We start from the raw sequence: 26043 nt of genomic DNA on the forward strand, positions 1-26043 counted from the left end.
AAACAAAATCCATCAGATAGTAAGACTGCGACTGGGAGCGCATGTAAAAATATGACATAAAAATGGCATTAGCTATGTAGGTATCTGTGCATACATGTCACTTTGAAATATGAATACTTATTTCCAATATTTTTCATTCAGGGCAAATGTTTTTCCTTGTTGTGAAAACAATTTTAGCCAGTTATTTTTATTGTCATTTTACAGAAAAATGATAGAGGAGTCAACAAGTCTTGTGTGACAGAATTTCTTCCTGCAATGATTTTATCCAAGCACCAGAGGAAGACGATGAGAATGTTACACTTTGTGGACCATAGCCTGTATATAGCCCTCCAAGCCATTTTTGCATGCATACACTGCCTCACCTGTTTTAAGCTCATAGGAGTGTTTTTCCAAGACAAGAAGTGACTGGCCACTTCCAATTTTGGAAAAGGATAATGTAGAGATCTAAAACATGTTGAGGAGAGAGCAGCCAAATGCACATGTCCCAACTTTGGGGATTCTTCTGGCCAATTCTGACCAAAACATTTTGGAGAAATAGGGACACATGCAACCCCAGAAGTTGCCCAGCCCTTCTTCTCCTTACACAGAAAGTTTCCAATATAACCAAACAATTGAAGAAAGAAAAGGTAACTTTGGCTCAAGTTGTTTTTTTAAAAAAGATTTATAGGTTTAAGGCAGCATCTGATCCAAATACAAAAGTTCAAAAGAGGGGGGGAAAGCATAGTGATAATTTTGAAGAATGGAAATCGGCTACAGTGCATGTAAACATGACAATTATTTACTGAAAGCTAACCTAAAACATATTTTATATGCTACCTAAAACTGATAAGGAATTCTTTACAACAGGACATTGTCACTGGACATTGTTTTTTTCCGAATCATCAAAGAGATAATGTCTCCCTAAAGCTGTGCAAGAAATGAGGGTCAGCAACATAAGCCTGACCTTATACTAAATTACAGTACATTGCCACAGTGGCTACAGGCATGGATGTATCACATTGGAGAAGCCATTCTGACATACCCCAGACGAGAGCCACATTTAAAAGCAAATCTTAACTTGTACTTCTGGCATACTGACATTTTGTGCCAGTAAACATAAGCAACCATACACACACCCCAAAAACCAAGTTTTATTGAAATCTCAGATCTCGTATCAAACAAAATTAGATTCTTCCTGGGAAAAAAAATCCTGTCTTGCTGCTACCAGACACAAGTGAGTCTAACATTGGTCCTCAGGTTTTTGTTGTCATCTCATAATATTCACAGTCATAACATCCTCAAAGGTCTATTTATCGAGTAAAAGAACGGACGTGGCGTCCTCTTCCGCTGCCTCCGCTCACAAACTTTCCTCTTGAGCCACCACTACCACCGCTATTTGCACTTGCCCAAGAAGGTCCAATTCCCCCACGACCTCGGGAAGCACGGTCACGAGGACTTGGCCGGTAACCTTAAGCAAAAGAGAGTTGATTGATTACAAGGTTGATTCCTATCTATTCTTTATATTTGCATACCACTTGATATCATGAACTAGTTGATATTGCAAGAAAATACAAAACAAAACACTGAACAATCAATACAAAAAAAGAGCAGTGAAAATAAAAGCCAGGGAGGGAATTCATGAATAAACAAATACATTTTCTGCAGTAGTTTGAAAATGGAATGCTGTTTCTGTATCTCCCCAGGAAGTAGCAATGGCTGGATGCTACCTGTTGAACTCTTGCTTTCAGCATGTTGGCAGATGATATTGATTGTGGAAAAATCAGTAACACTCAACAGGATTTCTGTGGCCATCCAGGCATATGCAGGGGAAGGTTGTCTGCTAGATATCCTGGATCTGAGGTACTTAGGGTTTTGTATGCCAGAAATTCAGCCTTGAACATGGTTAGGTGGTTAAATGGGTAGCTAATGCAGTTCTTTCGGCACAGGTATAATATATGCATAGCTCAATGCTCCACTAGCTGCTTTATACTTTATATTACAGAATTCTTGACCACTGGCCAAGCTGTCTGGGATTTCTGGGAGCTGAAGTCTCAAACCTAGAGGACCAAGTCTCAATACCTAGAGGACCAAATTTTGAGAAACAAACTGAACTAGGTGCCAGGGCAACTCTACACACAGCATATTTACAACAGTAATTGTGAGTTTACCGCTGCCTGGGTCACAGTGACAAGGTTATCCCTATCTAAGAACAGGCTCAGCTGGCACACTAGTCAAACCTGATAATGGGCACTTTGGGCAACTGAATTCACCTCAGCCCCAAAGTGATTTAAATGGAATCAGGAACATCGTCCAACTATGTAACTGGGCTCTGAAAAGTGTACCTGTCCAGAACAAGATAAAGAAGCCAATTCTTAAAAAATGAGAAAACGTGGGAACTGTCCATTCACAAAACCTTTGACCATGCATTTTAAAATTATGTTGAGTTATCGCTTCTCAGCCTTTTGGCTAAGATCAAGTGTAAACTGAGTTAAATCTAGTCTGTGCTAGTGAGAGAGAAGTTTAACATATAGCTTGTTGTACAGAGAACATATGCCAAGACACCAACCAAAGAATTAAAACTGCTATAGAGCAGATCAAGCAAACCAAATGGAATAGAATTCTGAGCACACTTTTTTTAACGTTCTATGAACATTAAAACTTAGAATAATAGAATCTTTGAGTTCAAAGGGACAACAAAGGCCATCTTCTTCCATGCAGGAATACACCGCTAAACTTGCTATGAAATAAATCCAATTACAGTCAGGCTACAAATATGGAATGAGAGAGTCAATTGAGACTGGAAATCCAGATCATCAAACTGAATAGCACAAGCATATTTTAAATATTTTTAAGACTAAAGTTCCGGAATCCTCTAAACCAGTTAGAAGATTCTGTGAGCTGTAAGCAAACAACCAAAAATGACACACAAACATCGCTAAGCTACTGTTGATTCTACATACTATTATGATTTGATAATACGTCAGTTCAAGTGTGCATATATAGGCCCCATACAGACAGGCCAAAATAAAGCTGCTTCGGGTCACTTTGGAGGTATGCTGTTTAAATGATGGATGCATACTAAGAGTCTGGAAGCTGCGCCAAACTTGCACTCCAGTCCTTAGGACTGGAGCATGGCTTTGGCATGGCTTCTGGCGTCTTAGGATGCATGCATCGTTTAAATAGCATACCTCCAAAGTGATTCGAAGCAGCTTTATTTTGGCCTGTCTGGGGCCATAGTTTGGTTTTCATTTGACAGAGTTGACTGTGACAAACAGAGCTGTCTTTGTCATAGGAATGTGTCAATCAAAAAACAGATCTGTTAGGACATTGATGAGATCATAAGTACCCTCAAGGCACATCACTGACTGTAGCAAGGGGGGAGATGTGGTAAAAAAGGGAGGTCATTTCACCATCCCTATGGACAGACCAATCTGAATATCACACCTGCCCAAGCTCTATCCTCCCCATGACTTTTTTAGCTTCTGAGCCTACAACAAAAGGTTGTCTTAAAAAAAAATTAAGTACACGTAGTTCCAAACACACTGCAGAAATAATCCATTCTGAGACCACTTTAACTGCCCTGGCTCAGTGCTAGGAAATACTGGGAACTGTAGTTTATTGTGGCACCAGAGCTCTCTGACAGAGAAGGCTAAAGGTCTCACAAAACTACAGTTCCCAGAATTCCCTAGCATTGAGCCAGGACAGTTAAAGCAGTCTCAAACTGGATTATTTCTGCAGTGTGTTTTGGATCTAAGCTACTCTGAAAGCCTGATTGGTTGAGGAGCAAGATAAAATATGTTACATAATAGGTAAGTAAATGTCAGGGCCTTCTCTGGGGTTACAACAGCTTTGACTGTAGAGTTTCATACCTAGAAAGTCCCACTTTTTCTCCTCTGTGATGTTTCTACCACACCATGAAAATATTTTTATTTCAACATATATTTTAACTATCTAGTAGTTAAAATGTTGTAAGCTCTGGAATTTTGATCTGCTATCTTGGACACTATCCCCTGATCTATCTGCTATGCCAATCAGTTTTAACTCTAAATTTAGCTGTGCTGTACAATTGTTTTTAATTAATATGTAAATAAATTTGAGTGCTAGACATAAGTAGAAACATATTTTATATATATATATATATATATATATATATGTATGTATGTATGTATATATGTATATATGGTTCAATGAATTGTGCACTCAGCATACCATGAAAAAGATTACATACCAGCAGAACTTAATGGTCTCAGAGGTGGAAGTGGTCCCCTGTTAAAATTGCTCTGCCCGCCTCTGCTTTCATTGTAGGTCCCTCGTGGAGAACTTTGGGCACTCCAGCTTGACCCTCTGGCACCTTCACGGCGACTGTAATTTCCTAAACAAAAAGCACAGCATCTGTAGATTGTCTGTATTTTAGTTTCTCTGTCTTTACCTGTCTTTGTTAAAGTCCATTTTATTTGTTTAGAACAGATAATAGTGGGCAAGTTCCAGGACTCCTAGCCCGGGTTAGTGTCTGTGATGTGGTGCCATTTGGTTAAGGACAGGGGGATCTCCTTCTTCCACCATGCCAATTCCTTTTAGGTTTTCCATCTCACTGCCCAGACCCCTTGCTGGGATTGGAGTTTGCAGCGCAACGCATCTGGTCAAGGACAGGGGGATCTCCCTCCTCCGGCCGCACCTGGGCTCTCTGGCCTTTTAGCCCCTTCAGCCAGACATGGCTGGGCTGTCTTCTTCAATGCTGGAGTTGGGCTTGGTTCTGAACTGTCCCTCCATGCCTGGCTTTGCTTCAGTAGAAAAGGTTAGAAAATCAAAAGTATAGAGCAAAGACTACAGAAAACACTGTTTTTGTAGGTAGTTGGCAAGGCAGGAGAGAAGAGATCAAAAATATAAAAAGAATATTAAAGTATTTAAGACAAAGTACAGTCCGTTCTCGCCTTACGCGGGGGATCCGTTCCGGATCCCTCCGCGTAAGGCGAATTCCGCCTATGCTCGAGCCCCATTGGAAACAATGGGGCTCGTGCGCGGTGGCACGGCGGCGCGGGGTGCAAGCGCCCATTCAATTGAATGGGACGCGCTGCCCATTCCGCCCCGCGCGCGCCGCGGCTTGAGCGCATATGCTCAAGGCCGCGTATGGCGCGGGCGCACTATAAAGGAAAGAGGAGAAAAGGAAAAACACAGCCTATTCGGAGCTGAGGCAGGAAAAAGACTGGGATGGTGGGGGTTGCTCTTTCTGGTGGTGACTCTTTCAGGTCTGTTTTACCTGCCTATTCAGAGCAACGAGATGGAATCAACCCATGATATAGGATGTTTCCACCTCCATCGCTGGAAAAACATCTGGTTTCTATCACTACCACCAATCCTAGGTTTTTTTGGTTTGGTTTGGTTTTTTGGGCAGAACAAAGCATGCACTTCTGATTTTTAAGGGAGAATCATCCTACCTGGAATCTTCCAGGAACACAAATCTTTTTTCAAAACTGGGAGAAAACTATAAGGGGAGGTGAGCTTTTGGGGAGCCACAAATACTTGTAGTGATGAAAAATAACTATACTATACTATACTATACTATACTATACTATACTATACTAAGCTTTACTTTAAGAAACATGTTGAATAACCACATTTCAATTCTGCCTCCCAAGAGGAATGAAGCTGACCAATTCAAAGAGGAGCAAAGAACTTACCTTTTGAAGCAGGTGGTGTGAAGAATCTATTTTGGCTGTGAAAGGCTCCTCGTCCTCCTCGGTTCCCTGAGAACCCACCACGTGAAGAGATCTTCTGTGAAACTTTAGGTGGCCTCTTGGGAGGTGGTATGCCATCTGGTGGAACTACTTCCTTGCTCTCTGCAGCCACAAAGTCATCAACATGCATAGAAGGTGGCCTGCTTGTATTCTGCTTTCTCTGGCGAAAGATATCATGGGGACGGATGCCTTGGCCAAATGCTCCCCTGCCTCTTCCTCTAGGCGGGGGCACAATATGAGCCCTCTTGGCAGGTTCGATATATTCTGACTTTCCACTATTAAAGCCAAGAAGAATGACATGGTGATTACCTTAATACAACATATTTTGTCTAGCAGAACACCAAAGAGTATTTCCATGAATAACACACATACCAGAGAACAGGAAAAATGATACATTCTTCACAAGTCAACTGAAAAAAGTACAGGAATGTGTGATTTGGAGAAGATTCTATCCTTTCTAAGCTCACAGACACAAGTATTCACTATTGTACCCTGATGATTGTTGATCTAGCAAACATTTTTAGTGCCAATTAATATGAACAGCATTCCAAGAATGTACCACTCCATATTACAGCACCATCCACACTACAGAACTAAGGCTAAGAAGAATTTAAGGCTTGAGATCCTACATCAAACTCGCAGAGAACATCTCTCCATCAGCATGCTTAGGGGTGGCAAAGGAGGTTACTCTTTCTGCCCAGCTGCTTCCCACAAAGTACAACCAAGGGAAATGCTTCCTTGCACAACTCTCTCCCTGGACAGTGATCAACTGCAGGGCTGTACTTGGGTAGTTCCAACGGCCCATTAACATGGTGCAAGGGAAGAGCACTCTGGGCTCCCCAATATAATGGCTGCTCCTTCCTCCTTCACTATTCAAGACAAGTCAAATGAGCCCAGGAACCACCAGCAGATCATTGGCCAGGGTAAGAATCTTGTGGAAGGTACTGCATACTTCCTTTTAAACCAGTGGTTCCCAACCTGTGTGTCGGGACCCCTTTGGGGGTCGAATGACCCATTTACAGGGGTTGCCTAAGACCATCAGAAAACACATATTTCCGATGTTAGCAATGAAAATAATTGTATGGTTGGGGGTTACCACAACATGAAGAACTGTTTTAAAGGGTCACGGAATTGGGAAGGTTGGGGACCACTGTTTTAAACAGTCTGGAAAACTACATATGCAAGCATAACTCCCAGTTATGCCTATGCACAACACCACCAAGATTTCAGCCATAATGTCCCTTTTCTCCCTTTTGACTGAGAAGACCAATGGTATATTTTTCAACAGCAGCTATTCCTCAGGGCTCTTTTAGCACCTTCACCTCATGGCTCCCCAAAATCATTATGCATAGTGTGTTTATTTCTAGGATAATAGCAGATATCTGAAGGTGTTGTTCTGAAATGTTTCCTTTCTTTTAAATATAACATTTCATTACTCAGCAAAATATTCTTTGTACTCAAGCCACACTGTTTATTACTTTTTAAGGTTTCACTCAGTTATAGCCAATTTCTTTATTCCTGCTCTGAAATATGTTTCCAAAGTTTAAGAGACTTCCTCTAATCCATGCTCTTGCAAATTCCTTCATGGCAGAGGAATCCTTTGGCTAGTTTCTACTCTGGTTAGATGCATTATCCATCCTCTTTTTTTCAGGTGTCTCAAGTTAAGAATAAGGAAATGACTGGATTCTTTTTCCCCATTTGTAATTACATGAGATACAATTCAACTGCAAAGTGAATCATTTGGTGTAGTCTAGAACTTAAGTGCTACTATAATTATAATCAGGGGAAAGATTCAAATCCATTTTCAGATATGACTGTGTAAAAATATAAAAAGCCACTGGTTACCTGGAAGTAATAAACGTTTCGTGCTTATGCTTGCCAAGTTTAAAGCCTTTCGTGGTTTTTGTCCGACCAGGAGAAGAAGGTTCTGACAAAAATGACCTTTCCAGTTCTGCTTGCAAGTCAAAGTCACTGCATCCTTTTTCTGACAAGTCAATTAAGTCAACCTTTACCTATAAAAAAGTGATGAAAATCATTCTGCTAATCATTTGTCTCCCCATAGCCAACACTTTGGTATTTTAGTACTATTAGAAAGGAATACACCATAGCATAAACATAGGGAAACAACCCAAATGTAATCCCTAGTGGATTTTTTAACAATTAAATGACAAAGGAATTTGTGCTTGGTGGTTTTGATTAGACCATACTTCCAATACAAACCTTTATCACAAAAAAAACGGTGTCAAGCACTGTTACTTTCTGCATGAACATAGACTATATATGTCCTTCAGATTAGAGAACTATTTGATTAATTAAGACAATTTAAGGAGTATTTAACTATGTTTCCTTTGTTATGCAAAAAACTAGCAGTGACTGAAAAATATAGCATCAATATAGCATTGGATCTCAAATTTTGCTAACAGCTATGCATTAACCTATCCTCTAATCCCACCCCTGAGTCATTTTAAGTATTAAATTCAATGTTTCTACCATGTCAAGATCAGTTTCTATCTCTTCAGCCTGGAAAGGGGAGAACCACATAGACTTCAGCTGGTCATCCATAACATCGGCTAAGATGTAGGCAGTCCTGCAAATAACCGCATTTCCCATTAGTAGTCAGTGTTTGCCATCTTTTGAGGTTTGATCAGAAAATACATTTCTTTCCTCTCCAGTTCCAAGTCAACTAGGGTGAAACATACAGCCCCAATGGGGCGACCTGGAGCCACTCTATTTAAGGCTGGATGGGGGCTGCGACAAACAGACCAATCCAGCCAGCTTCCACCCCAAATAGAAAAAACCTGCTCCTATTTGGTGCAGAAAAAAGGCACCCCTTTGCTTCTGGAGCTGGTTTTTTGCTGGCTTTGGGGTATATGGCATCTAAACGCCACACCCCCAAGTCACCCAAAAGGTGCTCACTGTTTAACTGCCGACGCAATTTCTGGGCGACTTGGGGGCATAGCGCATGTAAACACCACACCCCCGGCCAGCTGAGGCAGCTGATCTTTTTCAGTCCTCAGTCAACATTTTTGACTGAAGAATTGTGTTTGAATGCAATTCCACTTCTGGGAGAACCAAGTTCACTTGTATTCAAATATCTGCCAGTTCTTAACCAATCCCTGTTCTTTCCCATCTTATTGAAGATGTTCAGACAGCCTAGTAGTGCAGGAACAGTATGTCTCCTGTATCCTCTTTGGCAACTAGCATTCTAGTTGCTTCATTATTATTTTTTTTAAATCGCCCCATCTTTCTGTCAAGATAATAGCTCACAATAAATGCATGCTAGGTAACAGTACTGAAAGCACAACAAATGGAAACAGCAAAGAATGTTTAAAATAACTAGGAGGCTGTCTATGTAAGAAAGAAAAGGAAACAAAAATGTACTGGGTCCACACTTAATGCGGAAGGAAAGGCAAAGATAGATGATAAAAGGATAGCTGGGTTTTTAATGCTCACTTGGCTCCAGCCTTTACAAAGAAAGCTTCTTCTAAAAAGCATTTAATAGCATTGCCCAAAAGGAGAGATGTCACTATGAGCAAGGAAACATATTACTGATACTTAAGACAATCTGAATAAATGCAAGTCAACAGAGCCAAATTATCTTTAAAAGATTTAGTTGGACAATGTTAGAAACCTCAACCTGTCGTCCGTGAGAAACAGGGACAGCATGTTTGATAGGGAGCAAAAGAGAATTGGAGCATCCTTCCTGTACTGCAGAGAGCTCTTGATTAAAAATGCAAATATTTAAATGCTGACCCAGACATACTAATCCACACTTGTGATATTCATACAAAATTGTTCTCTCACAGTCTAAAACATATGCTTGAAATTTCACCTATTATTAAAAAGATGCTGAAGAGATTCTGGTGCTGGAAGGATCGGTTCTATATCTTGGTCACTGAGAGAACAAGCATCGCCAGCAGATTCCAACATCTGACGAAGACCAACAACATTGTCCAATAAAGATTCCAGACTGTCATCTTCTTTAGAACGCTCCTGCATAAGAAATACTATATATGTAAGAAATAGTAACTCCCTCTATTTAGAGAATCAAAATATTCTGGCTACCTGATAAAAATACAATAGATCAATGGTAATAACTACTTCAGGTTTGTATCATCACTGATATATGATCCACTAAATATACAATCATGAGGACTAGCTATGTTAGTTTGTTGTAGCAAGAACAAGCAAGACTTGTAGAAGGTCTTGTAGTACCTTAACGACTGTCAGGTTTTTCATGGGATAAGCTTTTGTGACCTAAAATCCAGTTTATCAGATGCACAAAGGACTGTCCTGAGTTGGCAGGTGTTTAAAGGACTAGACAATAGCTATACATACTGGAGTCAAGTAGCCAAAATGTAAGGAATTTTACATGTTTGCATTCATATGTTGTGACATTCCCCCCTATCATGACATGCTAGCATAAAATATCTGTTAAATTAAGGAAATTGCCAGCTAATTTATAGAATTTATCCCCAGTATGGAATATCTATCCCTATTTACAAATACAAACATATCTTGATTACTTAAAGGCCTGATTAGCATTTGCTGTTTAGCAGCTTTTGTTGTTTAACAGGCAATGTTGAGTTTCACATGGAAATTTTTTAATCTCTCTTTGTATAGTTTGGAATGGTCCTTTTATTGATGATCAGAAAATGTTTTCATGTTGTTGTTGATTTTCTTGTTTGTTCAAATAACAAAGTAGCATAAAATGTAAGGTGTATAATCCAAAAATTCTCTATAAGATTTAAAACATATACAAGATGAACACAGTTATCCTTCAGAACAACTGTAACTGATAATAAAAACAAGGGTAATTACTACAGTGATGAATTGTAAGTAACTTTTGGCCACACCATTTATTTATTTTTCTCTTACCCTTTGATGATCCTAACTTTTATTAGCATTTATGGCTGTTCCAAATGTTAACTATGTTCATCTTGCATATTTTATGCCTTACACAGGATTTTTGCATTGTACACCTTATATTTTATGCTTCTTTTTTATTTTTATTTATTTCCATAGTAAATGGAAGCAACCTAGGGCAAGCATCGCCATACTCTCTTAATTATAATCAACAGTTTTTCTTTAATACCAAAGTTTGTGCATTTCTTCAAGTAATGAGAGCCTGGTCCAACAATGGGGACTTAATTTATCTCTTTCATATTAGCATTGCACAGTATCTATAAACCCTAAGAGTAACATTTGTGCAAAAGTGGCATATAAAGCAAGATAATTTAGAATGAATACAGATTTTATTATTACATTACCAAAACTAGCTTCTCCAGTTCAAGAAGCAGATTTTCTGGAGTTTCTTCTTTGTTTTGTAATTGGTATTTTAATTCTGCAGTAGTAAGACCCAATGTTCTAGCGGGATGGGCTCCATCTACTTCTGCAAGACTTCCATCATCTCCACAACATCCCTAAGTAATATTGAGAAAGTGGTTATGTCAAAAAATTTTGCAGAGTATTTAAGATTTCACACAATAGTGACATATTGTTGTTAACATACCCACAGTATCATGATACTTCAACATCTGCATTTCACTGAAAAGCACATGTGGTATCTAAGGAACTCTACAGGAAATAGAACAAGTAATTTTGGATACCACACATTTTCACTGATGGTGAAGCAAATGTTCCGCACTTTAATATGATAGATTTACTTTTCCCTTTGGATGCTGAAGAAGTCAATATGAAGTCACTTGCCCTTTCAATACCCATATGGTTAAAATGACATTGAACAAATACACGAACAGTTGGATTTTCCAGGACATAACTTGTAACCCTGCCATATGCAAAGGCCTTTTCACAAAACTATTCAACTAGGTGGGTCCTGAAGGGGGAAAAACTGCCTTCAAATGATTCTCATTAGACCTCCACTAAAGCTGCAAGGGGAAGATAGGAAATATAATGGTCCATTGTGCTGGTACTGCAATGACAACACAATTTGGATTTATGACTTGATTTGAAAGTAATATTAAACTGCTAGCAATCATTTTGTTTTCTTCTGTTATGAATTTTATTCTGATGGCCTTATATTGATATAGTTTTTTAAACGATGTGAAATGCTTTAAATAGTGTTATAGTAACAGAAAAGTACATTATAAATTCTCTTACACTGAATAGTAATAAAATCAGTGGCAACAGAACTTTGGGTTACATTTGACATCTTGTTTTGAGAGTCATTGCTTCTGTCTCAAAAAAGTTACACCTACTTGTAACTGCATATGTAAAGAAAAATGCAAGCCAATATATCTGAATCAAGCCATGACTTGTGAGAAAGTTCTGTATCCGTTTACTTACCAGTGTATCAGAATTTAGTATCTGTCTCATGAAATCCAGAAAAGAAGAGGCCAGTTCTCCAGTGTCTTTACTGAAGCTGCTTACTACTCTCTTCAGGACCATTTGCAGAGCACCAGAGTGTTTTCTCAGAGAACTGTTTTTGTTTCAAACACAAATTTTAATCACAGAATTTAATATACTACATAAAGAAAAATCATGATGAATAGTAAAACAGTATGCAATTTCAATGGACAAATTTTTGTTTCTTTGAATGAATCTGATGTAATTGAATTATTCTGTATGTCAAAGAATGGAACAACCTGTGGTGTAGAAACAGACTGCATAATTTAAGCAGTTAATCAACTAACTCAATGCTCCCAATTAAACTAGATTGCCAGTTTTAAAGCAGGGATCACTTTTAATGTGAGTGCTTACAAAAACTACAGATGGCAGTTTGCCGCTCAAAAAAGCCAATTCTTTTTCTCCCTCATATATGTGGGGATACTTCTAAGACAGGAGCCTGGTACCTGTGTCTCCAGATATTATTGGATGGCAACTTGCTTTAGCTAGCACAGCCAAGACCCAGGAGTGATTAGAGGTACATTCGAACATCTGGAGAGCCATACATTCCCCATCCAACTCTGGCTTTAAAAAGTATACTTATTTTCTCAAAACTACAGTTTGCTGATCAACTAAGACTTCTTTTATCAACCAGAAGTGCTACTTATATCTCCAGTAAATAATGTATATATGACAACCCAAAGATCAAATTTCAGAAATAAGAATTCATCAAGTAATGGTTTTATTGGGTAATTAATGTAAAACATTTCTTGCCAGGGTTGAAAAGCATGTTATCTTAAGAAAATGTGATGTGCATACCTATGAATTTGAAACTATCTTTCAACTCCCAGTTCTCACAGTAAGCATTTTCATGACTGATAAAAACATTTGTTTTGTAAGCCTCTCTAAAAATGAATGGGGATTTAAACAATAGACACAGGTTTAGTGTATTACAAATGCCTTGGGAGAGGAGGAGAATTTCCATACCTCTTCAGGTGATAGAATCCATAATCATGCTCTGTAAGGAACATCATTGTCCTGATACAAGTCAGCAAACAATTATAGCTGCTTTCAGCATTAGCAAGTGTTTCCATTAGGGAATCACAGATGGAAGCCATGAGCTCCTTGTTTGGCAATGAATTGGAAAGCTGTTCCAACTCAGAGAGAGTGGTCTCTGAGGAACTGGGCAAGATCAAGGCAATGTCCTGCCAAAAGAAGCCACAGCATTATTGAAAGCATGAAGATAGTAGCACAAGCATACCTCATGACCATGACAACAAAGGTAATGGCTGGAATTCAAAGAGCTATTTTAGAGTTTGGATCAGTTCAATGGGATTTTACAAAACCCATTTCTCTTCTCTGAACATCAGACCACCATTACATACCACCAACAGTTTTAGACCTCCCACAGTTTAATAGTATATGCCACATAAGACAGGGAGTTTATATTTATCATACATTAATCCAATGCCATCTTGGGCACAAAAAACTAGCTGCAGAGTTCTCTGGATCCTAGCCAATGATCTTACAAATTAATACACTTTTCAGTGCTTTTTTTAAAAAAAATCTGGTGATATATGTTTAGAGTCATGTAATGATTTTTGGAAAGAAACAGAAATGCAATAACACAATGCAATACCCTATATAAAGTACAGGTTAAAAGGGCTGAATGTTGAATACAGCTCCAGGACAGTTGTATCAATACAGCACTATGCACACACCCCATTTGTTTAGCTCTCTACTGAAACCACATAATTTTTAAAGGACCATAGGCTATTTATTTAGTGAATTTCTATGCCACCTTTCTCTCAGAGTGGGAATCAAGTGAAAGATTGGGTATAGATCTCTGTATCACAGCAGCAGCTAGTTCCAATCAGCACCTGAGTATACAAAGTAACATGGACATAATAGATGCATCACAATAATACTAGCTCTGCAAAAGCATAAGGAAACGGAAAGGGAAATATTTGCTTCAGCTCTCTAGTATCCATGACGCTACATATATATGCAAGCATTCTGGGAATTAGGAAATTAGACCAGATTATTCCACAAATTGCTTTTTTATATAATATGTCCACCTTTTGACCATATCCAGGAACATTATCACCTGTACATGATGCAATGTTTAGTAGGAGCATTGGGAGCTCTCAATTCACAAAGGCTTCTAAGAGAAAAACTTATCTAAAGAAACATTCAAACAAAAGAACAGAATATAAATCCTAATATGTTGGTTGCATTGCCAGACTACAGCAAACAAGATGCTAAATCTGTTTAAATATTTGACATGTATTTTCTCAAGCCTCTACTCCTGAAGACTCTACTCCATTTCATTGTTGCCTACAGATTATTAAGAGCCCATATATGTGTGTGTGTATGAGAATATGCACATATATTTTAAAAATAAATAAATAGAAGGTTATTTAGATTTTCAGATTTTTGATTACCTGGTCACAAAGGGACTGGAGAACAGATGCTAAGTATTCAGCACACTGCTGGTGAATGATGTTGTCCCCTGCAGCTCGTATTAAAGACAAAAGCTCCAGGAAAATTTCAGCATACTTTTCATCGCCTTTAGTAGTTCCATTAATCAGATGCAAAATAGCCAATTTACAAGCTTTGTGTGAAACCAGGGCATCAAGTAAAGCAAGTAAGCGAGTAGTTTGGCCAGTGTACTGTTTCTCTTTATCTTCTGGATTGCTGAAATTACATGAGTTCTCTTATCAGAAAGATAAAATACATGTACTTTAAATATACAAATTTAAAGCAAAACAAAATGCAAATTTTGACTTTCATTTAAAAATTCATACATACATACACATAAAGAACTACTGCAGTTTCCATTATGATGGGTTTAATTCTATCATAAATTGTTTTATGGTAATGTCCATTAATTTAACTAAGATCACTGCATAATTAGCTGGAAGAAACTACAAGGTAATCACAAAACAAACTAGACTGGGAATCAGTGAGCTTGACAAAGAGTTGTAAACAATATCCTTGCTTCAGCCTTTTCTGTGTAGGTGTCAGTTAATAGGGGTGAGGGCTCTCTCAGCACTCATCTATAATATGTACCCCTCCAGGTCACATCCTTGTTAGTCAAGCAACAATATACAACAAGCCACTGCTCCTCCCATGGGGAAACACAATCCACAATCCATACTATAATGTATACCCAAGAGAAGTGGTGAGCCTGATCCAAAGGGCCCAAGGCAGTTGATGCTGACTAATAATAATAATAATAATAATAATAATAAATTTTATTTATATACCGCTTTTCCATAGATCAAAGCGGTTAACAAAATACATAAACAAAACAAAGGAGATATATTAATGAATATACACTAATTAATCAGCCTTTACCTTAACTAAATACAATAAGTTAAAACAAACCACATTAACAATAAATAAAATTCTACACCTCCAAACTGTCACACATTTATGTATGTAATGCAATACTAACATACCAAGATTTAACATTAACACAATTGAAACAATCAAGGAGTCTACTAATAACAATCCCATCATTTCTAAACACTCAAACTCTAGCAATGAAACGCAGCAAGTGAGATGTAGCCACCCCACATCTTGAACATGACTGAGATGTTTACTGGCTACTGGTCCATTTTCAGGGTCAGTTCAGGATGCTGGTTACGAATGATACAACCTTAGACTTCTTAAATTCAAACTACCATATGAACCTCCCTGAGTTTTAAGATTGAAGAGCAACCTCTTTGCTTGGTCTTGCTAAACTCACCGGCACATTTGGTATGGACATGAAAAAAGACCTTCTTAGTTGTTCCCAAATTGTGAAATTCCCTTGCAAAGGAGGCTAGGTTGCCCCCCTTTCTGTTCTGCTTCCATAACAAGCGAACACCTTTTTACTTAATCAGGTTTTTGATAACTGACTGGTTGTTGAGGAAGATGCTTCAAAAAGGAGGGGGTATTATATTATTCCCCTGTCCCCTGTATTGTGATTAATAGTGTAACACATTGTAATTTTAGCTGTATGCCTTCTGTTGCCCCCAGATCCCAGTGTTGGGAGAAAGGTGGACAGAAATCAAACACAAATATAATAATATAGTCCTCAATATATCGCAGGCATGACTGTAGCTAATAGGATCAGTTTGGCTACAACGTTTGACAAAGTACTGGATTGTACCTTTGCAGATCTTCTACAAGGAGATCCAAAACAGTCCTCATAATAAGGAGAGCAGTTGGTGAGGCCAGATCACACAGCTGAACACAAATCCGCCTTAGCATGTGCTGGATAGGCTGACAGGTGGAACCAGAGAAGGAGCGCACTATTTCTTGTAACAGTTTTGCCTGAACATGGAGGTGCATGCTCCATAGTTTTCTAGTGTTGAGAGCTACTGCAATGTCATGTGGTTCAATAACCTACCAGGAGGGGGAAAACATATTGTCAATGTTGCATTTATGGCATTATTCCTTGGGTGACCACTAGACAATTGGAAATCTTTCTAGCAAGTATATGTATGTACACAGAGATTCCCAATCAGCTACCTCACTCAGAAATAAACAATTGGGGGGGGGGGGTGCAGTCCCTTCCATGTCTGAAAGTGCATATTTTATAAGAAACAGCTCCCAGACATCTATTTAGACATCAGGGCCACATCTTCCCTTTCTCTTCAAACTTTGTTTAAAATGAACAAAACCCAAGCATAAAAGCTCAAGACTCAGAAAAGGAAAGAGAAATGATGTAATCCTGAAGAGAAGTAAAATGAGAAAAATCTGTTTGTTTTCAGACATTCAAACTGGCCTGGGTTTAATAAAAAATGGCAGGAAGCATGTAATTTCACACAGACAAAAATAAATAAATGTATGTAACATGTTTAACTAATAGGCAATGCATCACAAGCTGTTTATCAAAAAGTCTGCTGGTAGGGCAGTTGGCAAGACAAGTCATTTTACTGTGAATAAATGTATATACTAACCAGTTATAATTACAAGAAACGGGTAGAATGATTCTAGCCAATTGTCAACAAGAAGTATTTCTTTGCAGATAAAAACTAGAGTTCTTTTCATATGAAGCATGCCAACTGAAGACACATTCCTCAGCTTTTCATATGTCACTTCTTAACCACCCTCCCTTCAATTTTTTATTTTTTATTTTAAAGCTTATTCATAGTTATTACATACCTGAGTGGTTTGCATGGGCAATGGAAGGGGCAGCAATTCAGAAAGTAGTATAATACCAGAGAAAAATCCTTCAGGAATTCGCAGAATAGAAATGAGAACCTCCTTTAGCATGAGTGACCAAGTATTATTGGCCAAAGTTTCTTCTGAGATAGTTAGCTTTTCATTAACACCCTGGGTAAAAGTCAACAAAATATCAACAATATCATTCTGGATTTTTTGTTCATCACTGTCTAAACGTCCTGAGAGGGGGATAGAACACAAAAGCATGTGTAAGGAAATAAGTACTGAAGGAACACGCATATCTTTGAACTCAAAGGATCCTCCCCGCAGTAGTTCAGTTAGCATGGTTTTCAAGAGAGTGAGAGTACACCGGGCCATGGAGATGGTAGTGACTCTGTGGAGGGTGGTTCCCATGTTGACATGCAGCCTCCAGGGCTGAATAAGGATGCTGTTTAACTTTTGCAGAACTCGGATAAAAGTGTCCATTCCTTCAGAAGAGAAGAGCTGAATCACTGCAAGGTTCCATTTAAGGTCCTTTTGTTGGCCTTTAAGAAGAAGGAGAAAAAAGATCAAAACTTTCTTCATATTCCATCTTTCTCTCAGTAAGAAATATAGATTTGGTGTAATGAATTATATTTTTTGAGGACATTGTCAGTGATCAAGGACATGCAATGTTTTGACTGTCAAAAATTCCACCAAGGCTGAAAAACCTTTCATTTTACTCAACAGAGACTAGATTAATTCCAAAACTGGCATGCACAAATATCAATTATGATGTTCCAAAAGAAACAATAATACAGTCGGACCTCCATATGCATGGGCTTGCCATCCGTTGATCTGAGCATCTGCGGATGGTAAATCCTGTTGTCTCCAATGGCTGCAGGTGCATGTGGCCATACACATGTCATGCCATCATTAGGGACAACAGGATCCCAAAGTCTTGAGTTTTTTTGTATCTATTGGGGATCCCCTGCAGATACGGACGTCCAACTGTAGATTTTAGAGGAAAGTGTGATTGAATCTGAGATACAGTAACGAATAAGAGGTAAGACATGGAATAAATTTCATACCTTCAACAGGTGGAGGTGGACATGCAATATGACACAGGACACGAAGTGCAGTAGGAAGACCAACTCCTTCCTGGGTCATCAAGCTATCAATATTCTTTCAAATAAAAAAACAATTATATATGTTGAAATAATGAAAGTTCAACAAAAATGCATTTAGTATGATATACAAATTCGTTTCACTTCTGGGGAATTACGAATAAACTGACTTTAGACTTGTGTGGTTTTTTTTCAAAAAAGAAAGAAAACCTATAGTCCACCGATAAAATTTAGATTTAAAAAAAAAACAGTGAGTACTCAGCATTTTAACAGTTAAAGCATTACTAATTAATGCTATGTGATCCTGAATATATGCTCTACGAATGTAGTAACTTCCTTGCCAGATCAGGTCCATATCCACTGTAGCTATTGCTCATGCAAGAAAACCTAGCATCTAATATTTATCTGGTATACCAGAAATACCATGGTTTATCTTCATCACATCCTTGCAGTACAATGTTTCCTAATTTGGTAACTGACTGATTTCCCAACTCTTGTGCAAGTTCTCTACTTAGATACACAAACACTCATAAAAATCTGGGCTCAAACCAGTTGCTACATTGTTCATGCAATGGTTAATTTCATTAATTATATCAGGTGTGGGCAACTATGGCCCTCTAAAGGTATTTGGCCTACAACTCCCATAAGCCCTTTCCCCACACAGCAAATGGTGAAGACTAAGGAGAAACGAAGGGCAAAAACATCTGGAAGCCTACCCACCACAGATGTTACCAAAAGCAAACATACAGGAGGAAGGGGGAACTGGAATGAACCACAGTGGCAAAGGAACTTTAATCTTTTGCCATTGTTGTAGTCCCATTCTGGAGTGGAGTTCCCAATACAATTAACAGCCATGGGGGCAGAGAAATGATCTGAATGGTCCAAATCCAGATCTGTCCTCACTGCCGTTTAAAATAATTCGAACAATTAGCAACTGCAATCGAAACAACACATCTTGTCTACGTTTCAGAAGAGCATTATTTGAAACGATTAATTAAACAAACTGTTTAAAACAAGGATCTTCTTCTGTTTGAATGTTTTAGTACTACTACTATACTGAAATTTTCAAATTGAAAATTTGCTTATTACAAGACTTTAAGTAGATATTATATAGTATCCTTTGTTAGTCATCTATTTTAGAACTACTGTACAATAAAAAAGTAAGTCTGTGAACTGTAAACCTAACAAAATATCTCTAAACAGATAATTTTAAGAATATGCAAATATTTATTTTTTTATTCACTTTTTACTAACCTGTTTGATATATTCAATGAGATTTGGGATACAATTAATTTCAAATCGAATGGTTTTCAAAGGCTCTAGCCATTTGCTAAGTTCTAAAAAAAAACACAAGGCAACTTGATGAACTTGATTACTATGTAAAACTACATGTTCAAAAATTGTGACAACCATTAAAGTAACAGTGACAGTTTTCCTTCCGAAAAGTTTTAAACAGCTTTAATTCATGCAGCACAAACGCAGTGCATATATATGACAAAATTTTAATTCAGTTTCATCTGAAATTATTCTTTATTGTTGCATCATACTTCAGATTACCTCTCCCTCAACTAATAAGAGCATCAAAAATTCTACTGACAATCTATTTCTTTCTTTACCAGAGTGGTTTCCCCATGATAAAGACATTTGATTTCACAAATACAATCAAAAATAGATACATATTCTCCTCTAATGATTCCTATTTAAATACTGAAAAAATAAACAAAGGTCTAAGTTAAATGGCAAATGTTATGTGCATAAATGCTGATTTCAACTGAGATTACTTCCAAATATATTGGATTGAAGCTTCAACTGAATAGCACTCTCAATGATTTTGTGAAAAAATAATACAGGAATCATCTGAAACAACATCAGCAACAAAAATATTTTAATCACTGTCATCTCTTTGTTCTTAACTGCCACTTAGTCAATTTTGATTTATGGCTACCGCACAAATAACAGACCTCTGAGTCACTCTATCATCAACAGCCCTGCTCAGGTCTTGCACAGTGGCTTCTTTGATTTGAGTCTAGCCACCTGTCATATAAACTTTCTCTTTTCCTACTGCCTTCTAGCTTGCCAAGGATTATTGTCTTTTCTAGTGAGTCTAGTCTTCTCATGGTATGTCCAAAGTATGACAGTCTCAGTTTAGTAATCTTGGCTTCTATAAGAGTTCAGGCGGCTTGCTTGGACACATTCCTTACTCCATATATGGAAAAATCTTTGTTGCAAATGTTAAGCATCAGTTGACTCGTGTGGAAGATCAATGCAATGATCAAGTGGTTACAGCAATGCCTGATGTTCCCTTGCTTGGGGGTTGGAATGCACATTGAGGCATAACATTTGCCTATTTAACAGCAAAGTCCAACATTACCAGAATATGTTTTGACAGGCCTCATCATTTCAAAGATTACTGAATTTGCAGCACAGGCAATTGAAAAGAAAACAGGTATTCAAGGAAGCTTTAGCATGGAAATTGGAAGTACAAATAGTTGTACCGTGCGCCCATGCCTTATGTGGGGATCTGTTCCGGGCACCGCTGCATAAGGCAAGTTTCACATGTGCTTGAGCCCTATTGAAACTAATGGGGCTTGTGCACATGGCACAGTGCGGTGCCATGGACAAACGCACAATTTCCTCGTCATGCGGCTTTCAGCTTAAGTATGATGCAAATACACTGTACATTTATTTCAGTCATAGCTGCTGTATCTTAAAATTGTACAGGCACAAAAGAAACAACACTAATGGAATGAGGGAGAGTTTAAAGAATCACAAGACTGAACATTTTCTCCACTTATGAAAAGATTCCCACCAGTGAGCAGTGCCTTAAATAAACTAAGAAACATTTAAGACAGTAGTTCCCAATTTTTTCTATACCCACCCCCAAGGAAATGTTTTGGTTAATTTTCACACCGCCTACAAAATTAGTATCACGTTGGAAGGTAAAGACATCTAATTTCTAACTTTTAAACTACAAACTGAACCACATACAATATTGCGGGTGAACAAACTGAACTTTAAAAAATAAGCTTTTAACTCAGTGTATAAACTGAGCAATTAGATTCTAATTTATTCAGAAAAAAATGTGAACAATTGTAAATTGTAAAGTTCTCTCCTTTTGGTTAAATAAACAATGAGACTACCATCTATGCAACACAGCCACCTACTACCACTTCTCAAGGCACACTGGGATTGGCTGAGCAGTGACTCATCACTCAAGAACACAAACCACTCGTCACATCCCCTAAAACTCCATCTTGCATCCTCTGGGGGTGCAGGCACCCCAGGTCCAGAATGCTTGATGTAAGGTTTCAAAACCTTTTGAAGTGTAGAAAAGATTATTCAGTTTTTCAGCAATTCAGCCAAGTAATCTGCATATAAAGTAGAATCTGATTGTGCATATTATCAGGTCGATCATCAGAATATCCATATTATAGATACCAACAATGTGTTTTTTTCTGCACTGTTTCAGCTACTGGACCAATAATGACACATACTGTACCTTGCAATTTAGTGTTATTTTCATCAGCTTTGCAAAGCTTCAACAAAGGTGCTGAGTATTGTTCAAGCATTTGGACATCACTGGAGGACTGGACCACCAGAAGAACAAGGATGCAGGCATAATTATAGGCAACTGACTTCTTTGACTTGGTATCACTGAAACAGAGATTTTTTTTTATTAAAACCGAGAAAACTTTAATAGACTTGAATCCTTACATTCTGTTGACAGAACATTCAAGATTTTGATTTATATGCTTATATAGATGAGAAGGTATTATTTTAAATTTTCTGCACTTTTAAATATATTACTTTAAAAAAATTTTTTAAAAACATTAACAGAAAAATGAATTATAGTGGCCAAAAAAGTCTCATGAAATAGCCCCAAGAAGGCATACAAGAACATCATTGCTCTGAGCTCACAACACCGAACTCATGACTTCTGCCATAAACACCTGTTTAGCGCACTCATGGTATTTACCACTGTGCTATGTGAAACCACATCTGTGATGGCCAATTTTAACTTTTTATATACAATAGGAATGTGAAACTTCCAGTCCTATTACTTTCATGTGCTCCAACAGTATGGCTAACAGTAAGGGATGTTATACTTGCAACCCAAGAATATATAAAGGAGCACAGGTTCCTTAGCCACCTATTCTGGAATTGCAACATACAGGAGTGTTTTTCAAAGCTAAAATACAGTCAGTATCCCATGAATGTGCTTATTAATATGTATTTTATATAAACTGCCTAACATTGGAAGAATATACTGTATATACTCATGTATAAGTCTAGAAATTTTAGACAAAAATTTGACCAAAAAAACCTGAGCCGACTTATCCACGGGTCAGTGTAAATATTGTACTTTAATTCTTATAAAAAAGGAAGCAGCTCCTCGTGAATGGCAAGAGTGTAATCTGTCCTGAAGCACCAACACCCCTCTACTCTCTTTTTTAGAAACCTACTACATAAGCTTTGAGATCAAATTTTAAAATAATTTTAGCCTCTACCAATGTGTATCCACAAATAATATGAGAGAAGTATAACAAGACAAAACAAAAACATGTTGTAGGTATATGTATATTGTTAGATTCACACTCATAAAAGAAAGGAAATCAGAAAGCATAGGTGCATTTCCTGTTTCTCCAGATTTCCATCAAACACAAAACAGAACTTTTGCTGTGCTCCATGATCTGGATGATTTCCACATTCATGAAAATGAAAGATATCACCCTGTATGAGATAAGATGAGGAGGAAGGACAATGTGCTTCCTATTCTCCTTTTCATCACAGTAGTGCCCAAACCCACACAGAATATTCAGTTTGAAAATATTTGGTCTTCACTATTCTTTCATGTCATCTATGTTTCATTTTTCAAATGAAATTGAACAGATTCATATACTGTACTATCAAATTAATATTTTCAAATTCTGTCAAACACAGCTTGTCCATTTGAGGGACTTGTGAATGTGCTATTTAAATATCTTAAGTATTTCCAACCCACAAAGCAATAATTTCAGCCAAATCAAGCAATGATTGAGAAGAACTAAAGTCTATTTCATAGCCCAGCTATAGACAGACAGAAAGACACACATGACGAATAAGTTTCCACAGCTCCATAACTGTGAAAATTTGGGTTACTTCTTTAATGGAAAACTATTTACAAAAAGAAGAAAAAAGGGGTTACAAATCAAATTCTCTATCATGCCATAGTGCTCCATTTCAGTGACTAACAAACAGCCATTAAAAACTATAAAACCTAAAGATAATGAAACAGAAATTAGAGTTACCCTAGTGCTTCTTTGGAATAGAATTCCATTAGAGTAATAAGACTCTGCAGATTCTTCTCAAGGCTGAAGACATGGGCAACAGCAGCTCTTCCTACAGGGTTAAAAGTGATCAAGTAAAGGTTATGAAGCGTTCCCAGGAGATCTGAATGGTCAGTTTCATCAGTGACGGTGCAGCGCTGGAAGTGGCAGAACAGTTCAGAAATGCACTGCAGTGTCTGTGTTGAATGAAGAAGCCACAGGGGAAATGCTTCATCACTTGCCCCGTCTGTCTGGAGACCTTCTTCCTGATCAGGATCAGAAAACTGGCAAAAGGCTCGAACTAGCAGGTTTGTGGCTTCATACTCAGAGAGGAAAAAAAGGAGACCTTTCTGTGACTGAGCCAAGAACCTTAGTATATCCCTAGCAGATTGAAGCACCCCAGGGTGTACATTTGTTACTGGATTTGACAGAAGCAATGTGATAGATTCCAAGAAATGATGGTTATGAAGATATCTGGAAAAACAAAAAGAGAAGTATGTTTAGAATCACAGAATAGAATCACGGAATCATTGAGTTGGAAAACACCTTAAGGGCCATCCAGTCAAACCCCTGCCATGCAGGTACACACAATCAAAGCACTGCTGACAGATGACCATCCAACCTCTGTTTAAAAACCTTCAAAGGAGGAGACTCCATCACACTCTGAGGGAGTGTGATCCACTCTTGAACATTTATTTTATTTGAAGCATTTATATCCCACCTTTCTCCCACTATGAGATTCAAGACAGGTAACAGTTATCCTTTGGAATGCACTAAAAACAATGAAAGCCACATACCTGAACAGGACTGGGAAAGGGTCGTCCCTTTCAGGGGGTCCTGTAATACGTGCTGTTGTTGGAAAAGATTTCACAGGTGGCTGGATCATGGTGTGAGGGGCAGTCTCCATCAGATGCAAAATTTCATCCAAAAGGTTAATGAGTTTTTCCACTTCTCCTTCACTCATACTGGATGATTCCAAAAGGTTGTCCATATCCATTGGAGCTTCCACATCATTCTCATATTCCTGGCTAGCTCGCTCAAGCCCAGCATCTGAGTCCTGCTCAGGTTCAGAATGATTTGAAAGAGGTGGAGAACTTTCTGCTAATTGGTCAGCAAACTTTTTGACCTCAGATAAAACCTCATAGAAGTGGCACTTCTGTAGAATGGCAGAGCTTGCAGTGACTACCCTTACCGTCTGGTCCAGCAGGATAAGCTCCAGTAGTCTCTGATAACCACTTTTTTCATGTGGTTCTAAGCCACTCCTCAAAAATATCTCCATCCCTTCAGTCATGCTAATAACACTATCTAGAGCTTTAAAAGCATTGAGTTTAAGAGAAGAGGAGACATGATCTGCAAAGAGCAGTTCAAATAAAGAATTAATTACTCCTGCTTGCAGGAGACCAGCTATTCCTTGAGTTCCACATTCTGCCAGCGAAGAAACAAGTTTCGTCCCAGCTTTAAGCTGACGGACATTCAAAGCAATTGGCTGCCGTAAGGCTACTTGCAGGTTTAAGGACTGCATTGTCCAGTCAGCTAACTGGCTTATATAATCCTGATTTGTGTCCTTTAACTGCAAGTAGCTCAGTCCTTTGACTATTAAACTTGAAATTTCTTCCAAAGCAGTGACCCATTTTGCACCTCTCTCCTCCTGATATAGTTCAAAGAATTCAGTCAACTTAACAGAGGCCTCAACTGCTCCAGAGTTTTCCTTGTCTGGATCTTGCTCTTTCATCTTGGCAATTTCCATCTCAAAAGTAGTCTTGTAGGGACAGCCAAAGTACAATAGCGGCCCAAGCTCTCTATCAAATGGATCATAGGTTACAGGTGGCACTCTGGCTAGATCCTCTGCAGTGTATTCTATATCAAAGCTTGGATACTTAAACGTCTCACGTTCCAAGTCAGCAATTCCATCTTCATCACTTGAAATCTGTTCATAACCATCATCCCCTGAAATGAAAGTTTTGGAATCACTTTGTTGAACACATCCTTCTACAGTTAAACAAAATATAGACACACACAAACACACATTTAGATTTATATACACACACATACACACAGTTTGCGAAGAGGGGAAGAATAAAGCTTCTTCTCTCACTTGCTCATACAGAGAAGATCCAGCAATAAATAATAACATCTTTAACTTTTTGCAGGATCTTTTCTAAACAAATAGCAGAGCATCCAGTGGATGAGATGGATGCAAAAATAAGATACAATTCAAGCCACTCCAGAACAAGGATTCTTAACCGAGGGTTCTACTGATCTTCCTTTAGTCAAGGCAATAGTCCAAATTTATCCAGCACTGCAAGCTTATGCATGTTGATACCAAGTTTCACAGCAAGACTTACTTCCAAATTAACATGATCAGAACAAGATTTCAAATGTGAGTGACTAACTCATGAGTGACTAGCTTAGGCT

At 38.1% G+C, this 26043-nt stretch overlaps 1 protein-coding gene across 2 annotated transcripts in view; it reads right to left on the reverse strand.

The window, feature by feature from the left end:
* Positions 1–637: 637 nt before the first annotated feature.
* VIRMA (vir like m6A methyltransferase associated) overlaps positions 638–26043 on the reverse strand; it is a 37870-nt gene continuing 12464 nt past the window's right edge. For both annotated transcript variants that reach the window (XM_089517639.1, XM_089517637.1), the window contains exons 8-24: positions 24426–25575; positions 23611–24102; positions 21822–21976; positions 19577–19659; positions 18287–18380; positions 17217–17761; positions 16219–16454; positions 14504–14756; positions 13047–13264; positions 12021–12153; positions 10985–11137; positions 9547–9707; positions 8205–8301; positions 7560–7726; positions 5658–5989; positions 4208–4351; positions 638–1447 (exon numbers count right to left, since the gene is read on the reverse strand). In XM_089517639.1, coding sequence (XP_089373765.1) covers positions 1290–1447; positions 4208–4351; positions 5658–5989; positions 7560–7726; positions 8205–8301; positions 9547–9707; positions 10985–11137; positions 12021–12153; positions 13047–13264; positions 14504–14756; positions 16219–16454; positions 17217–17761; positions 18287–18380; positions 19577–19659; positions 21822–21976; positions 23611–24102; positions 24426–25575 — 4571 coding nt within the window. In that variant the 3' untranslated portion in view covers positions 638–1289. The remainder of the gene's footprint in view (positions 1448–4207; positions 4352–5657; positions 5990–7559; positions 7727–8204; positions 8302–9546; positions 9708–10984; positions 11138–12020; positions 12154–13046; positions 13265–14503; positions 14757–16218; positions 16455–17216; positions 17762–18286; positions 18381–19576; positions 19660–21821; positions 21977–23610; positions 24103–24425; positions 25576–26043) is intronic.

The sequence above is a fragment of the Sceloporus occidentalis genome, unplaced genomic scaffold (assembly GCF_023333645.1).
Source record: "Sceloporus occidentalis isolate IW3139 unplaced genomic scaffold, rSceOcc1.0.p SCAF_3, whole genome shotgun sequence".
Classification (NCBI taxonomy): domain Eukaryota; kingdom Metazoa; phylum Chordata; class Lepidosauria; order Squamata; family Phrynosomatidae; genus Sceloporus; species Sceloporus occidentalis.